General features: G+C 57.0%; 1 protein-coding gene across 3 annotated transcripts; it reads right to left on the bottom strand.

The window, feature by feature from the left end:
- Positions 1 to 128: 128 nt before the first annotated feature.
- Positions 129 to 9,112, bottom strand: CDC42EP1 (CDC42 effector protein 1). Of its 3 annotated transcripts, XM_031005542.3 has the most exons (4): positions 8,958 to 9,100; positions 3,804 to 3,926; positions 2,714 to 3,454; positions 129 to 1,429 (listed from the first exon to the last, which is right to left on the bottom strand). In XM_031005542.3, exons 3-4 carry the CDS (start codon positions 3,174 to 3,176, stop codon positions 714 to 716), a joined length of 1,179 nt encoding a protein of 392 aa, XP_030861402.2. In that variant the 5' UTR covers positions 3,177 to 3,454; positions 3,804 to 3,926; positions 8,958 to 9,100; the 3' UTR covers positions 129 to 713. The 3 variants fall into 3 exon arrangements, with proteins under 3 accessions (XP_030861402.2, XP_030861401.2, XP_055230555.1); XM_031005541.3 differs by lacking the exon at positions 3,804 to 3,926 and having other exon boundaries at positions 8,958 to 9,112; XM_055374580.2 differs by lacking the exons at positions 3,804 to 3,926; positions 8,958 to 9,100 and adding an exon at positions 5,762 to 8,793.
- Between the last annotated feature and the right edge of the window lie 8,411 nt (positions 9,113 to 17,523).

The raw sequence follows: 17,523 nt of genomic DNA, 5'->3' as shown, positions 1-17,523 counted from the left end.
CACTTCCCTTCCCTGCTGGGGGCCTTGATGGGGGATCCTTGGCTTTCTAAACTCCCTGGAGGGGAGGGGACTGAAGCAGACAGAGCTGATGCTATTGTCCCAGGTCCCCAAGCATCTTGCAGGACACCTTTTATCAAAACAGCCTTATTTAATCAGGCCCCAGAGGCAAGTCTGGGGTACACAGGCAGGTGGGATTCCTCCCCGGGAGGTCATACCTGACCTTTCTGGGTTAAGAGGGAGGCTGGGGCGGGGATGTTGGGGAAGCGGCCTGGGAGACGGCTGTCAGGGTTGCAGCAGGGACGCTCTGGGATGAGCCGGGGGCAGGCGGTCCCTTTGGGAGGCGAGACAATGGCCCTGTGTGGTACACTCCCTGCCCCCCACCCCCCACGGGCCGCTTGGTCTGGCACAAAGGACACACTGTGAGGCTGGGTCCTCCAGCTGGTGGGGGTGGCATGGAGTGGGGCCTAAGGAACAGCTATTAGGTCCAGAGTGGCAGTGGGGGGAGGTGGTCAGTTTGGCAGGGCCTCTGGGAGCATAAAAGTCCCAGAGTAAGCCTGGCCTTCCCTGTCCTCCCTCCCATGTCTGTCCTGCAGAGGTGGGGAGGGGTTTAGGGGCAACACGACTTCTCCCCTCTCTGGTCTGGTAGGAACCAGCTGTTAGGTGAGGGGCCGGCTCTGCACCTAGGTGGGGCCCTGGGACCGTGCCTCAGCCCCTCACACCTTGACCTCATCATCCTCCTCAGCATCTGCAAATTCAAAGGTGTTTGCTTGCACTGTGCTGGGCACTGGGGTCCTGCTGCCTACCTGGGGCGCCCTCCACTCTTCGTCCAGGCTCTCGCAGGAGGCCCGGGCTTGGGGCAGCACCTCCACCCGCTCCTGCCGCGCATCCATCTCTGGGTAGTAGTGGCGGCCGCCATCCCAGCCTGCTCCCCAGTGCCTGCCGAGGGCAGGGCCAGCAGGTCCTCGGGGACCCCCTCCCACTGGGCTGGCCTTCACCTCAGCCACTGGGCCCAACCCAGCTGTTACCCCATTGGGACAGTGTCCATGGGGTGTGGAGCTTGTGGCAGGGGCTGGGGGATTTGCAGCAGGACCCGTGGGAGTTGCGGCAGGTGCTGAGGGGTTTGCAGCAGGTGCTGGGGGGTTTGCAGTAGTGGCTGGGGGGTTTGCAGCAGGACCCGTGGGGTTTGCAGTAGGGGCTGGGGGGTTTGCAGCGGGGGCTGAAGTCTCAGCTGCAGGGGCTTCTGGGAGGCTCATGACCCCTAGCAGCTCGGTGAGGAGCGAGGGCCCAAGGTCGAGGTCCAGGCGGAAGGACAAGAGAGAGTCAGAGCGGCGAAGCGCGGGCTCAGAGGGGAAGGAACCATCCCGGTCTCGGTCATGCGGCTTTTCCGAGCGGGGCAGGCGGGAGATGGTGCAGAACCCAGAGTCCAGGCCTAGAAGAGAAACGGGCAGTGGGCTCAGAGCTGGGGTCCCTCACCAGGAATTCAGGAGGGGAGACAGGACCAGTCCTGGCTTGCTGTGTGGTTTCTGGCTAGTCCTTCCCCTCTCTGGCCTTGGTTTCTCCCATCTTTCCAATAGAATACACTCCATGGTCACCTGTGTGAACTTCCTGTCTACCCCGAAAGCTGAAAATCATCATTATCCTCATTTCCATTATGCAGATGGGGAAAGTGAGGCTCAGTTTGGGATGAGGCGAAGGAGCTAGCCCAAGGCCATAGAAGTCTGACGAGGTGGAATCAAGTCTGGAGCTCAAATCTCCTCTCAGTCCCAATTGTGACCTCAGCCATGGCCACCGGCTACCGGCCGTGACGCTGGCCGATGGCTGCAGGTGAACCCACAGCACGTGAGCTGGTTTGTGGACACAGGATGGGACCAGCAATCAGGGTCTGACTGTATGGAAATGAAGGACAGACACGTCCAGCCCCTGCTTCCAGGACTACAGACCTGAGACAGAATCGGGTTTCTGTAGACCAGTCCTCAGTGCGGTTCTGAGCAGCCGCCTGGGGCAGGGGCGTTAGAGCCACTCCCGCAAGGCAGGGAGTGGCCACCAGGTGGCAGCAGGGGCCCATGGTTCTCAGGTGAGCTCTGACCGAACGGCCAAGGTGGCACTTCTGGCTGGGCAGGAAGGCCCGTGGCTTGCAGTTCCTATGAGTGGTTTTCCAAATTTGTCGAGTTACAGGAAACCAAGTTCAGATAACAACAGCTCCAGTGTCCTGAGCACCTACTATGTACCAGCCCCCCTGCGCCTCTCCTGGCACTGAATCTTCGCAATGACCCCGAGAGACTCATTATCCAGGCGAGGACTTGAACTTATAGAGGTCAGTTGACTTCCTGAAATTCAGGCAGAACTGGATTGGAATCTAGAGCCCAGGCCCTTCACCTCTCCATGATATCATTCCGACATGAGGGGAAGGCTTTGGTTGAAGGGGGCAAGAATGGGTGGGTGACTGGTTCAGCTAAGGCCCAGAGAGGGGGATGTGCTTGCCCAGGTCACACAGCAAGTGAGGGGCAGCTAGAACTCAAACTCCACCTCCTCACTCTCAACCTCAGGTGTTTTGGGGAGTCAGCTTGTTCCCACCACTGCACCCCCTCCCCATCCATGATGTGGGGTTTGGGCCTGACCTCTGTGGTCACTTGGAGCTTGGAGGAGCCACTGAACCCCTCTGGGCCTCAGCCTCAGCCTCTGAAAAGTGGGCCAAGATGACCCAGGCCCTCACCGTAGCTGGAGTGGCCGTCCGTGGAGCTGGTGGGGCTGCTGTCGAAGCTGAGCTTGCCAACCACGAGGCTGTCGTAGGCGGCCTGGTTGAGCTGGGGCAGGGAGATGGCGTTCTTGATGATGGGGGAGATGGCCGGTGGAGCCGGGGAGGGTGCAGGGGGAGATGCCATCCTCCGGGGGGGCGCCCCCACTCTCCGCACCAGCTGCAGCTTCTTGGCCAGGAAGCTGCGGGGTGAGCGATGGGTGCTCCCGGAGCTGCCACCGTGGTTGCTGAGGAAGGACGTGTCCCCGAAGACATCCCCGCCGCGGCCCACATGCATGGTGTGGCGGAAGTCCCCGAGTGGGTGGCTGATCATGTCTGCAGTCAGCCGCCTCTTTCCCTGTGAACTGGACACCCAGCCCACAGGCGAGAGCTTGCCCAGGCTCATGGTGGGGGCCCCTCTGCCCCCCTGGGGGCCGGGCATCAGCTCTGGCTGCTCACAGCTCCTAGTCCATGCCTACCAGGGGCTGGGGGAGGGAGGTGGGCTGGGCTTGGGATGGCTGCTCAGCTCCTTTGCCCTGGCGGAAGCTGTAAATGGCACTCTCCTAAGGTGAGGTCCCCAAATGCTGAGGCTGTGGGGGGTTCATGGCTCGTCTCTCCCAGGGGCCCGGCTCCCAGCCCCTCAGAAGCAGCTATAGATGTTCAAGCGTAGAGAAAGCACCCCCGAGGTGGTCGGCAACTCTCCTGCCCAGGGGTGGAGACCTGGAAGGAAGACAGAATGGGTGGTGACGGCAGGCCCGGGACAGAGGAGGAAATCCGGGGTCCAAACATTAGCAGCTGAAGAGGATAGATGATCACACCCAACTACACGGATGGAAGCCTCCAACTGACGTGGGGCATAAGCTAGGCACACGGGGACCCAAGTGAGTCTGTGTATAGAAAGTTCAAGAACACAGCCAGGCGTGGTGGCTCACGCTGGTAATCCCAGCACTTTGGGAGGTTGAGGTGGGTGGCTCACCTGAGGTCAGGAGTTCGAGACCAGCCTGGCCAACATAGAGAAACCCCGTCTCTACTAAAAATACAAAACTTAGCCGGACGTGGTGGTGCGCACCTGTAATCCCAGCTACCCAGGAAGCTGCGGCAGGAGAATCGCTTGAACCTTGGAGGCAGAGGTTGCAGTGAGCCAAGATCACATCACGGCACTCCAGCCTCGGCAATAAGAGCAACATTCCGTCTCAAAAAACAAACAAACAAACAAAAAAACAAGGAAGTTCAGTAACAGGCAAAACCAATTGATGCTATTAGCAATCAGAATGATGGCAGCCTCTGAGCAGGTACTGACTGAACAGGGGACAAATAATTCATTGAGCTATACACTTAAGCTGTGTATCAGGAAAAAATAGAAGCACTCATTCACTCATTCTAAGTCTGAGCAACATAATGAGACCTGGTTTTTACAAAAAAATTTAAAAAAAAATTAGTTGGGTGTGGTGGTGTATACCTGTGGTCCTAGCTACTCAGGAGGCTAAGAAGGGAGGATCCTTTGAGCCTAGGAGGTCAAGGCTGCAATGAGCCATGATTGTGTCACTGCACTCCAGTCTGGGAGACAGAGCGAGACCTTGTCTCAAAAAAAGAAAAAAAAAAAAGGAAAAAAAAAAGAAAGCACTTATTCTGCAGGGCCCACTTATGAAGCACTTACTAAGTGCCAAGACCTCACCTGCCTCATCGTTTAAACCCATACAATACTCCTGAGGGGCTGGGCGCGGTGGCTCACGCCTGTATTCCCAGCACTTTGGGAGGCCGAGGCGGGTGAATCACGAGGTCAGGAATTAGAGACCAGCCTGGCCAACATGGTGAAACCCCGTCTCTACCAGAAATACAAAAAATTAGCTGGGCGTAGTGGCGGGCGCCTGTAATCCCAGCTACTCAGGAGCCTGAGGCAGGAGAATTGCTTGAACCCGGGAGGCAGAGGTTGCAGTGAGCCGAGATTGTGCCACTGCACTCCATCCAGCCTGTGCGACAGAGTGAGACTCTGTCTCACAAACAACAACAACAACAAACATATCACTCCTGAGGGCAGCACGAGATTAGAGAGGGGAAACTGAGGCACAAAGTGAAGTAACTTGCCTGAGGCTACGTAGTAAGAAATGGTGAAACAGGCCCCACATCCCAGAGCCCTGGAGCCCCAGGCTACACTGCCTCCTGCTGAGTAACTGAGTAAGTCACCTCCCTTCTCTGTGCATTAAAATCTCTGCCACGCAGCGAAGCCAGGAGGGAGCAGACACCTCACCAAGGCTTTGTGAAGCTGGGTAAACAGCCAGAGCAGAGGTTCCTCTGAACCATCCACCTTCAAGGAGCTTCCTGGAGTAAGGATCCTGTGGTCGAAAGTGGCTTTTTCCAGCTGCCTCCTCCATGCGTGGGCATATTCAAGGCTCTGAGAAGGCCCGCAGGAAAAGACTTTATCACAGTTTGTTAAATTGACGTAGGAGCCTTGCTGTCAGGGAGCAAGCTTTGGAAAAAGCTCAGCTGGTGCCAAAAGCTATTTCTTGCGCATCTCTCCTTCCTGATTCCCCACCCTCACCATACACACACACACATCCTCCCCTGCTCCAGCTTCTCTAAGCATCTCTTGTTCTGACCCCTTTCCTTCTGACCCCTTTCCTTCTAGTGTCATACAAAGTCCAGGCTAGAGCGCACCTGTGATCCTATTGCTTTTCCTGTGGCCCACTGAGGGCAAAGCTGGCTAGAGGTCAGATCCACAGAGCCAGTTGAGACTTGAACTCAGAGCCTCTGACTCACATAAGCCCTTGACTGGCTTGTGGAGCCCAGTCTCGCCTCCCGAGATCGGCAATGCACTTGGAGGGTGGGGAGGCCGCCTGGATTTTCCTGCCTTTCTCCCTCGGGCATCTAGCTTGGGCTCTGCACTTAACAAGTGCCAAATCAATGCCAGCTGAATCACAGATCTCCATGATAACCTGCATGCCAAAACATCACCCTGGCCCCTTCTGAGAGTGGGAGGGCAGGCTGGGCTCTGTGTCCTCACAATGTGACCTTGGGCAAGTCACTTACCTACACAGACCTGGGACCTCAGCTGATAAAAGTCAATAATGATCCTTAAGAACACCTATGTCTGCGGCTCAGCCTTCTTCCTTTTTTAAAACCATTGCTGCCACCTCCAAGCATAAAAATCTCAATACTGCCCTTCTAATGTTATTTGAAATTCAAAATAGGTTAAATAACAAGATAAGAACAAAGAAGCCAATAGGACAAAGCTTGCTTTGTTTTCTGACTACATTCTCTTCCCTTCCCACCATCTGATCCTCCCCCAACCCTAACTCCTCCCCCTTGTGGGGGGGAACTTCTGAATCATCTTTTTCCCTCCCTGGCACCCCCGGCACCGAGAAGTCCTCGTGGAATGTTTGCTGAAGTTCTGAAGCGATCCACAGTTGGCCAACCATTACATGATGTCATCTGATTCTCCAACAACCCTGCAAAGCCGCAGCATGGCCTATTTGACAGGCAGCACTGAGGTTCGGAGGGAAGGGAGACCTGTCCAAGGTTAAGTGACAGGTTCATGGCAGGGCCAAGTTTCCCTGCTCAGCAGGGATTAAGGATGCATCTCTGGGGGAAGGAATGGGAGCGGGGAGGGTGTTCCTCTGTACAATGTCCTGTAGAAGGGTCTGCCATGTGGCCTTACTCACTTGCTCCCACCCCAGCTCCCTGACTTTTTTTTTTTTTTTTTTTTGAGGCAGGGTCTCACTCTGTCACCCAGGCTGAGTGCAGTGGCTCCATCACAGCTAACTGCAGCCTCGAACTCCCAGGCTCAAGCGATCCTCCCACCTCAGCCTCCTGAGTAGCTGGGACTACAGGCACATACCACCATGCTCAGCTAAGTTTTTCCACTTTTTGTAAGGACAGGGTCTCACTCCATTGCCCAGGTTGGTCTCAAATTCCTGAACTCAAGCCATCCTGCTGCCTCAGCCTCCCAAAGTGCTGGGATTACAGGTGTGAACCATCACACCTGGCCTCCCTGACTTCTTGAGGCAGCACCTCATCTCCCAGCAAAAGGGGCTCCTCCCCCCCTGAACCCCCATGGTCACTTTTGACTTGGGGGACCAGCTTCCTCCCCAATCTTGCGATGATCCCATCTTTCAAATGTTTCTGGGCACCCCCCCAATAGTACCCACCCCTCACACTACCCTGCCTACTGCGGTCGAGAGACTCTGCAGCGCTGTGGAGCTGAGGGCAGGGTATTGGGACCCGGTCTTCCCATGTGGAAAACGGGAACAGCACACCAGGCAGTTCCCCTCCCAGGGGAGTTGCAAGGGTAGAAAATGTAATGAAACCCTCAGATACTGGAGCAGGGCAGCCATGGGTTCAAATCTGACACCTTTACACTAACATCTCTCATTCCAGGGACCCCGGTGGCAGCCATGTGGCACTTGCTGCCAACCACAGGGCACTGCTGGCCACCAGGTGTGCCTCACCTGGCACTGGAGTAAGCAGGGCTCCAAGTGTCCTGGTGCCAGGCTCACCTCCCCTCACCTGCCCAGGAACACCGCCCGTTAGTGTTCAGAACACCCCTTTCACAGATGGAAAAAACGAAGCTCAGAAAGGAGACATTTACCCTCAGTCACAGACCAACATTGCTGGTAAATGCCCCAGGGTGGGGGTGAAGACGATGGGGAATGGGGAAGAGGATTTGGAAGGCTTGGATGCCCAGTGCTGAGCCCGGTGTGGGGTGGAGGTGCAGGCCTGGGAAGACAGGAGACCCAGCTCTGCAGATTCACTGCCTGTGACCTGGGCAAGGAGGTCACCCCACAGCTTCAGTGTCCCTGGAGTCCTTATATTTACCCTATAGAGGATAGTCAGGGCCTGGGCACATGGCCTGAGCTCACTCAATGGTGGGAATGACGCAAGAACAAGTTTTGGAGCCGGGATCGGGCCAACAGGGGCCGCTGTGGAGGCACATGTGGTCGCGGGGAGGCCAAGGGCGGGTCTGAAGGAGAGCGGGGGCGGCTGCACCCTGGCATTCACCTGGGGGTCACCCGCAGGCCGCAGTGCTGGCCAGGGGCCCACGTCTCATCCTGGAGGCCACTGCTCGGGTGCACACAGCCCTCTTCCTGAGGGCATCCAGCTGGGTGACGCCCCCCCCACCGCTGGACAGCGGGTCCCGGTCATGGTTATGGCAGCTCCCCCAAACCTGCTCTGGTCCCTGGGATAAGGGGTTAACCCGGGCGGCTGGCTTCTCCTGCTCCTCAAAGTCCAGACGCTTCAAGGTGGAGAGACGGGGAAACTGAGGCCAGAACGGGGTAGCTAGTTGTTCGCAGTCGCGCTAGGGGACCCGGTCCTCCGTATTCCAAGGGGGGCACCGTGGGCCATTAGGGAGCGACGGGGAAAGTGGAAAGGAGACGCGCTTCGTGCCCACCGCCCCGAGTTAGAGCCGAACCAGCCCGGGACCGAGCGAGGCGGAGCGGCTGCGGGCCGCGTCTCGGGTCCCCGCGCCACGTTTAGTGCCGCTGCGGCCTCCCGGCCAGTCCCCCCTACTCTCTAAGCCTCAGTTTCCCGGTCTAGGAAAAGGGCTTCGAATGTTGCGGGTCTGGCACGGCTGGGGCAAAGGCAGAACAATCTGGAGGGCGGCCGGGATTGGAAGTCCGGGAAAGACTTCGGCCATCCAACATTCCCTGGGGGGACGGGGCTCAGGACGCGGAGGGTCGCTCCGCGGGGGAAGGGGACGACCGGCTGTCTTGGCCGGAGGGGAACCGGACGGGATGACCTCATCCGCGGCTCCAGCCTGGAATGCGGCGGTCGGGGAGGGGGGCAGGGTGCCTGTCCATCTCCCCGGGCCCCCCACCCCCCACTTCCCGCTCTCCGTGTGGGCCTCGGCAGAGGGGAGACATTCCGCCGCGTCGCCCGCTGCCCGCCCCGGCCCTTCCTTCCCCCGCGCAGGAAGGCGCGGAGACAGCCCCCGCTCTGCCCCTCGGCTCGCCCCCTCCTCGCGCATTTTGGCCGCTCAGCCCGGTCCGATCCTCTGCCCCCTCCGCCAGCCTGGAACGGGACACGAAGCCCGAAAGCTCGGAGTTTCCTCGCGCGGCTCCGCGGCCGCGCCCGGCCTTCCAGTGGGCACCCGGGGGCGCCTCTCCCGGGCGGGTCCCGTCCCCGTCCCGGCCCCGGGAGCCTAGTAGGGTGCAGAGTCCCCGCGGGAGCCGGGACCCGCCGGCCTCCACGGCCTCCGCCCCGAGGACCAGCGCGCCCGGGCTGTTACCTGGCTCCGCGAGCCCCGGGGGCGCGGGACGAGGGCGGACTCGTCGTCTGCGGCGGCGGCGGCAGCGCGTCCCGGCTGGCAGCCCGGGAGAGTCGCTGGGCCGGTCTGCGCCGCCCTGGCCGCGGGCTCCGCGGGCTGGATCCGGGGGCGGGGGCGGGGTGTGGGCGCTCCCGCCTCCCGCCCCTCTCCTCCCGCAGGCGGGCGGGGCCCGGCCCCCTCCCCGGCACTGTCCTCGCGGCCGCCGAGAGCTGGCAGGGACGCGGCTGGGGGGCCAGGCCAGGCCTCTGCTCGCCACCCCGGACAAGGCCAGCCGGGGAACGTGCGGGCTGCCCCGGGGAGGCGACTCCGGTCCCCGGCCGCCAACCCCTCCTCCACCGGTTCCCCTCGTGGCCTTGCTTGGGGCGTCCAGGCCTGATGAACTCTCCTCCCTCCTGGGCCCTCCAGCCGCGCCCTGCGGGAGTTTGGGGAACCGGGAAGCTCGATCTGAGGCCTTGAATGCCTGGGCCTTTAAACCTTGATGTTTACAGGCATGACATGCCCACTCCTTTGCTCCCCATTCTCATTCCCTTCCATCCAGTACAGGCCCCGCGGTGCCCAGGAGGAAGACAGCCATACTGGGGCGACTGGTAGAGTGGGGTAGAGTGGCCGTCAAGACCGGGACCCTGGAGCCGGACAGCCTGGGCTCCTGTCCTGCCTCAGTCACTACTTACCTTTCTCTGCCTCAGTTTCCTGATCTGAAAGTGGGATAGATAATAGCAGCGTCAGATGTTGTGTGAAGTGTTCCCTGCTCCAAGAGCACCTAGGAGGCTTGCTCGGCAGGTAAATGAAGTCGCATCTCAGAGACTTTACAGACTCTCCCCCCACCCCACCCACCTCCATGGAGGGCAGGGAATCAGCCATACCCGGGACCCTGTGCCATCCTCAAGGAGGGGAGATAGATCTCTGGCCCCTGCCTCCCGTTGTTGTGCCCTCCTCTGACTACTCCCATCTGACTATAGAGTCCTCGGGCTGTCAGGGCACAGAGAGGTCCCTAACACTTCCTGCAGGGCCTGGGGGCTCAGGAAAGCTTCCTAGAGGAGGTGATACCTGAGTTAAGTCTCTTTTTTTTTTTTTTTTTTTTTTTTTTTTTTTTTTTTTTTGAGACGGAGTCTCTCTCTGTTGCTCAGGCTGGAGTGCCATGGCATGATCTCAGCTCACTGCAGCTTCCACCTCCGGGGTTCAAGCGATTCTCCCTCCTCAGCCTCCGGACTAGCTGGGATTACAGGCACCCACCCACACCCGGCTAATTTTTGTATTTTTTAGTAGAGAGGGGGCTTCACCATGTTGGCCAGGCTGGTCTTGAACTCCTTACCTCAGGTGATCTGCCTGCCTCGGCCTCCCCAAGTGCTAGGATTATGGGTGTGAGCCACTGCATGGTTGTGAGTTAAGTCTTAAAGGACGTGTAGGCAGAGGGAAGGGCAGTGGAAATGCACAGTGCACAGCTGGCAGGGGACAGCATAGCAAAGGCTGGGAGTGGAGGACCCTGCAGCGGAGGCAAACCCGGCTGGAGGAGACTGGCTGAGCGCTGTTGTGGCCGGGGATGAGGAGCTGTATTTACCCGCAGGTGGAGGAGACAAGGTCTTTACTGTTCACCCAGGGGCTAGGCCTCTTCCACTGGCTCCCTGAATCCCCATGCTGGCCGCCAAGGGAAGGAGCTATTTCTGCAGCTGGACAAATGAGGAAACAGAGGCACAAAGCATTCTAGCATTTGCTCAAGTGGCACAGCAGTAGGAACTCTTTCCCTGGGGGCCGGCCCAGGAGTATTTTGTCCCATGGAGAATTGGAACAGCATCAGGACAGTGAGCCAGCAGGCAGCACTGGCAGGTGTACATTTAGAAGACTGACTGTCGCCCGGCGCGGTTGCTCACGCCTGTAATCCCAGCACTTTGGGAGGCTGAGGTGGGCAGATTACTTGAGGCTGGGAGTTTGAGACCAGCCTGACCAATATGGTAAAACTCCGTCTCAACTAAAAATACAAAAATTAGCCAGGCATGGTGGCGGGTGCCTGTAATCCCAGCTACTCGGGAGGCTGAGGCAGGGAGAATTGCTTGAACCCGGGAAGCGGAGGTTGCAGTGAGCTGAGGTCGCACCACGGCACTCCAGCCTGGTCAACAGAGCGAGACTCCATCTTAAAAAATAAAAATAAAAAGTGCCAGGCGCGGTGGCTCACACTTGTAATCCCAGCACTTTGGGAGGCCGAGGCCAGCAGATCACTTGAGGTCAGGAGTTAGTGACCAGCTTGGCCAACATGGTGAAACCCTGTCTCTACTAAAAATACCAAAAATTAGCCGGGCATAGTGGTGGGCGCCTGTAATCCTAGCTATTCAGAAGGCAGAGGCAGGAGAATTGCTTGAACTTGGGAGACGGAGGTTACAGTGAACTGAGATCGTGCTACTGCACTCCAGCCTGGGCGACAGAGCGAGACCCCATCTCAAAAAAACAAAAAACAAAATAGAAATCTGACTGTGAGTGAAGAATGGACTGGAAGGACAGTGATGGAAACAAAGAACTAGTGCTACTGTGGTTATTACTATTAATAGCATCAGTAGTAACCAGCACTTATTGAGCACCTGATGCATACCAGGTCCTGTAGCTCATTAACATGCATTATGACATTTAATTCTTGTGAGAGCCCCATAGGGAAAGTCCTGCCATGGTGTCCCTTTTGCAGATAAGTGAAGTGATTTGTGTAAAGCTCCCTACTTTGGCAGGATGGCCATACTTTCCAGTTTGCCTAGGACAGCCCAGATTACACATACTGTTCCAGCGTAATTATTAATAGCACTTCCTTTCATTCTCAAAGGTGACCTGGTTAGACAATCAATTACACGTCACTCTAGTCAGAGGATCCCTAGAGCGGCTGGTAAAGGAGGCAGTTTGGTGCAATGTCAAAGGCCCTGAGCTCAAATCCTGGCCCAGTGGCTGACTGTGGGCAAAGCACTTGGCCCATCTGAGCCTCAAGTTTCTCATCTCTGAAATGGGTATAATAGCAGTGTGGGTATTTACTAGTTGGGGTGTTGTGAACCCCAGGCAGATGACTGAGCAAGCAGTCCTGATGGAAGTGGTTGCAACCTGCCCCATGCTTGCTCCATCTTCTTCACCCGTGGGCAGGGAGGGCAGGCAGGAAAGAACAAGAGGTTGAGAACCTCCCTACTATATATGCCACACGCTTTGTCTTCTCCAGCTCATTGACAGGCAGCCTGTGAATCAGGAATTCTTGCCCCCTTTTACATCTGGGTAAGCTGAGGCAGAGAGGAGCCCTCTCCCTCCTTTGCAGCCTGCCTCCAGATAGAAACCTATCTCCATGTAGGCTGTGCCCTTGTTCCTGGCTCCACTCCTGATTTAAGGATCTGACTCAGTTTTTCTCTCTGGAAAACGGGAGAAAGGGAGAAGTTTCAATATCCCCAAGAAGGATCCAGGGTTGGGCAGGCTCCCTTTATCATGCTTTTCTCCTCCCCCAATTTCCTGCGGTCCCCTTCCTTCCCTTTGAGAGGCTGTGCCCAGGAGTGCAGGGGTTAACCTTGGCAGGGCTGTAATCACCGTGCAGAATGCAGAACAAATGCCTCCCAGCTGGGGACGGGGAGCTGCTAGGTGAACCAACCGCCCAGAGCTCAGGATCCCCTACCTCCCTGTCTTGAAGGAACCAGGCTCCTCAGGCTATAGTCCCAGGGCTCAGCTGCCCCCTCCACTCAGCCCAGCAGATTGGGTTGGCCAAGGCAAGGGGCCTAAGGGAAGGAGGCAGGTCCTGGGCAGGGAGCAGTCTATGGAGCCAGGGAGGAGGGGGCAGGGCAGAGCTAGGGAGAAGTATTTCCTCCTTGGGGACCCAGGAATGCCAGTGGCTGCTTCCAGGTTCCAGGGAGGTTTGGGATGGGAGCCTTCAACTGAGGCCACAACTATCAGCATCTCCCTAGGGTGCATGTTCCCTTTGTACCCCAAAGTCTGGCTGGGCTTTTGGTCAGTTAATGCATCTGCTCATTGACCCACTGATTGGTCTTTCCCGTTCTCCAGCTCTCGAGTGTCCACTGGTCCATCCATCCGTTGATGCGATTGCTAATTCATCCATCTACCCACTGCCCACTCCCCTGTCCATCTGCCCTCCCTTCCATGCACCCATTTACCCACCTACTTCCTGTCCATGTCTTGATCTGCTACTCACATACATCCAATCACTCAACCACTTACTTACCCACCCTTCCATTGACCCATTGCCTATCCCCCATTCATCCATCCATCCACTTATGCACCCATCCAGCTGCCTACACACCCATGCATCCTTCCACCCCATCATCCATTTACCTACCTGTACACCCACCCACCCACTCTACCCAGCATCGCTTGATCCACTGCCCACACCCGTGGCCATCTACTCACCCACCTGTCCATCTCCTCCTTCCACTTCCATCCTGTAATGCCCTTACACCGACTCACGCCTGGTCTCTGCTGACCAGTATGGGTGTCTGAGCACGTCCCCATCTTTCTCACACACATGCACTTCACTCACCTCATCAGCAGGTTACCTGGAGGCAAAATACCCTTGAAGACTGCTTTTTTTTTTTTTTTTTTTTTTTTTTTTGAGACAGAGTCTTGCTCTGTCACCCAGGTTGGAGTGCAATGGCTTGATCTCGGCTCACTGCAACCTCTGCCTCCCGGGTTCAGGCAATTCTCTTGCCTCAGCCTCCTGAGTAGCTGAGATTACAGGCATCCACCACCATGCTCAGCTAATTTTTTTTTTTTTTTGTATTTTTAGTAGAGATGGGATTTCGCCTTGTGGGCCAGGCTGGTCTCTAACTCCTGACCTCAGGTGATCCACCCGCCTTGGCCTCCCAAAGTGCTGGGATTACAGGCGTGAGCCACTGCGCCGGGCTGAAGACTGCTTTGAAATGTCACTTTCTTCTGGAAGAACTCCTTCAAAATGAGCCTCCCCACTGCATCTGGTCCATCCTCCATGTTGGTATCTATTTCCTGGTGAGATCGCTGATGAGAGAGTGATGTCCGTGCACGCTCTGTGCTCCTGGCACACTGGGAAATGAATGATCAGGACCAACATAGGAATCCTTGTTCATCGTTCCTTGACTGAGCCAAACGAGAGCAGGTACTCTCCTCCTGGGACCAATCCAGGGATACTCACTGGCTAGACCCCTGCAGGGGCTCAGGCACACCTGGGCACTGCAGGGGAAGGGGGCAGCTTTGGACTCTTCAAGAGGTTTGTGCTGTGACCTAGTTCTCCAGAGGTGACCTCACACCTAGGGGAGACTGGCAATGGGCCAAGGAGGCTGACCCCATGCTCTCCCCAGTGTGCATTCCCAAGTCAGACAACCCTGAGTGCAAATCAGGACTTTGTCTCTCACTAGCAGAGTGACCTTGGATAAGTCAGTCCCCAGCATTGGTCTCAGCTCCATTATCTGTAATAAGCCATAAAGTTCATTGCCTGACCTGTAGTTATGGTCAAGGAAGGGTAGCTGTTATTATGACTTTTTTTTTCTTTTTTCTTTCCTTTTCTTTTTTTTTGTTTGTTTGTTTTCGAGATCGAGTCTTGCTCTGTTACCCAGGCTGGAGTGAAATGGCACCATCTTGGCTCACTGCAACCTATGCCTCCTGGGTTCAAGCGATTCTCCTGCCTCAGCCTCCCGAGAAGCTGGGATTATAGGAGTCCGCAACCACGCCCAGCTAATTTTTGTATTTTTAGTAGAGACGACGTTTCGCTATGTTGGCCAGGCTAGTCTTGAATTCCTGATCTCAGGTGATCCGCCCGCCTTGGCTCCCAAAATGCTGGGATTACAGGCGTGAGCCACCGCGCCCGGCCTATTATGACTTTATCATTTTTCCTTTACCAGTAGGCAGTTTCCGTGAACACATGGTAAATGGGTAGTTGCTGCAGCAGGCCCTGGACAAGGCCCTGGACACATGGTAAATGGGTAGTTGCTGCAGCAGGCCCTGGGCTGAGCACCTTGTGAGGGGGCAGCGGTAAGGAACGTGGGCCATACTTTCAAGACACTTAGAGTCTGCTGGGGAAGACAGAGGCCAGGAGACTGGTAGTGATGAAAGGTCAAAGCAGCGGTTGAAGAGACCAGGGAGGCAGAAGACCGACTGAGGAGGGCCAGGGAGCCTTCCTGGAGAAGGTGGCACTTGAGTTGGGCATTCTGTCGTGGGGTAAGATTGTCTGTAGGTGAAGTTGGGGAGAGAACAGGCTTCAGCAGAGAGGTGGAGGTGGGAATGGGTACACCTGAGTTCATGATCTGGTTCTGGAAGGCTAGAAGTTAAGCTGGGTCTACTGTGGAGGACGCAGGCAGAGGCACTGAATGCCGCACACGGGGAGGGTAGTGTCGGGTGCTAGGCTGGGCCACTGCCCCACTCAGTGATGGTGGCCCTCGGGGATCACAGACCTGGGGGTGACTCAGGATCCTTGATGGGGCTTCCTCATTAGCAGAGGCTGGGGGCAACCCTGCCTAATGCTGTTTTTTGTTTTGCTTTTTTTTCCCCCTTGTGGCCCTTGATGACAGGAATGTGTTCTGAAAGAGCCAGGAGATGGAGACCCTCCTGGAAGGACCCTTCGGCTCTCTGGTTCCTTCCTCTGACTCCAGATCCCCACGAGTTAACACTTGGTGGGGGGAGAGGGGGCAGTTTCAGGGTTCTCAGAAGACTCCTGGGTGCTAGGCGCAGTGGCTCACGCCTGTAATCCCAGCACTTTGGGAGACCAAGGCCAGCAGATCGCTTGAGGTCAGGAGTTTGAGACCAGCCTGGCCAATGTGGCAAAACCCCGTCTCTACTAAACATACAAAAATTAGCTGGGTGTGGTGGCACACGCCCATAATCTCAGCTACTGGGGAGGCTGAGGCATAGGAATCGCTTGAACCTGGCAGGCGGAGGTTGCAGTGAGCTGAGATGTGCCACTGAACTCCAGCCTGGGTGACTGAAAAAAATAAAAAAAAAAAATAAGGCTTCTGAGGCCACTGAGGCCCAGAGAGAATAGACTTGTCGGGGTTGCATGCGAGTGTGCAGTGGAGTCCTGGGCTGCCACACACTCCATGGCTGGCTTCAGTGTGGGTGAGCATCTGTTGAGTGTGTGCCATCTCTCAGACTAACAGGGTGAAACAGGCTCACAGACAGGTAAGGCTCAGCACCGACTTGGCAGGGCTTCCAGGAAGACTGCCTGGAGGAGGCAGGATGAGCGAGGCTCTATAGATGTATGAGGCTGTGTGCAAACAGTGAGAGCCAGGCTGGAAACTCTAAGTGTGTGTGTCTGACTCGGGTATATGCGGCCAAGGTGTGTCAACTGCAGTGATGGCTGAGACGTGCAGGAGTCAGGGCCTGGCCTGAGGCTAGGGAGTAGCCTGGGTGCCGGGTGATGGCAGATGCGTCCCTATCTGTGTCACCCAGCTGCTCTTCGTCCCTATCTGTGTCACCCAGCTGCTCCTCGAGGTGATGTCTGGGTGCGAAAGGATTCTTGGGAGCAGTAGGGTCAGGATGGGAGTTAATCCCAGGGGCATTTTGGAGGGCGTGGCTGTGAGGCCCACGGGGAGGGCATGTCTCCAGGAGACAGCTGTCAGAGCCGGAAACGCCTCTGGAATTCCAGGCTCTGGGAAAAGGGCTGGCCTGTGGAAGAGCTTTCTCAGGCGGAGCCTTCCAGGCCGACCCAGCTCTGGTTTCTTGTTCACTGATCCGCAGGGAAATGGGGGTGGGGAGGCCCCCCCAACCCCTCTGGCTCCCTTTCTCCTGGAGAGCAAGAAGTTGGAGGGGGGTTGAGGAAGGATGTGGGGTCAGTTCCTCCAGCCCCACCCCGGAGGAGGACAGACAGATGGATGGACTGAGGGCGGAGTAGGGGTCCGCGGCGGCTGCAGTTGGAGGGGGCGGGAGGGGCAGCAGAAGGGGTCAGGGCCAGATGACCCTGTTGTCCCTGGGTGATAGAAATGTGCTCTCCAGACCTGGGCCAGGTGGTTCGGGGCCTGGATGGAAGGGTGGTGGGGAGGGGTCCTCCAGGAGACCTTTGTTCTCACTGTGAGGTGGGTGGGGTGGAGAGAGGAGGGGCATGGAGGGGGGACAGGAAAAGCATTTGAGGAGCAGAAACAATGGCCTATTCTCTGTGGCCCACCCTGGCCTAGGAGATAGGCCCGTGGGCTGCAGGCCAGTCCTGCTTTGCCCTGACCATCTCCTGCATGGCTTCCTCCAGCCTGGCCCAGCCCTGGGGGCTTCACGTGGCCCTGCCTGGGTGGGCTGTGGGGGCGCCTTCCTCACCCCCATGGCCGCGCGCGCATTCCTGGACACGTGGATCTCTCTGTTTTCTTCTAACAAAAGCCCGTCCACTTCGGTTAATGAAGCACTTCCATGTTCATGATCTCCTTTGTGTGGCAGAGACAGAAATGGACAAGGGAACACACCTTTTGCCCATGGCACCTGCCTGTTCATCAAAGAGCTGGGAGTCGGACCTGGCGCTCCTGGCTCTAGGTCCTGGGTTCATCCAGCAACCTTCTATGCCCCAAACCTGCTTCCTAGCTCCTGGTTTCCTCCTCTCTTTCCTGGACTGATGATA

The sequence above is a fragment of the Gorilla gorilla genome, chromosome 23 (assembly GCF_029281585.2).
Source record: "Gorilla gorilla gorilla isolate KB3781 chromosome 23, NHGRI_mGorGor1-v2.1_pri, whole genome shotgun sequence".
Lineage (NCBI taxonomy): Eukaryota > Metazoa > Chordata > Mammalia > Primates > Hominidae > Gorilla > Gorilla gorilla.
Note: the sequence above shows the minus strand (reverse complement) of the source record. Positions and strands in the feature narration are given on the sequence as shown.

Excerpts from the sequence above, each read along its gene's own strand:
- CDC42EP1 (XM_031005541.3), bottom strand. The coding sequence starts at position 3,176 with ATGCCCGGCCCCCAGGGGGGCAGAGGGGCCCCCACCATGAGCCTGGGC. Across the intron at positions 1,430-2,713 it reads GGACGGCCACTCCAGCTACG|GCCTGGACTCTGGGTTCTGC; the intron begins GTGAGGGCCTGG and ends TTTCTCTTCTAG.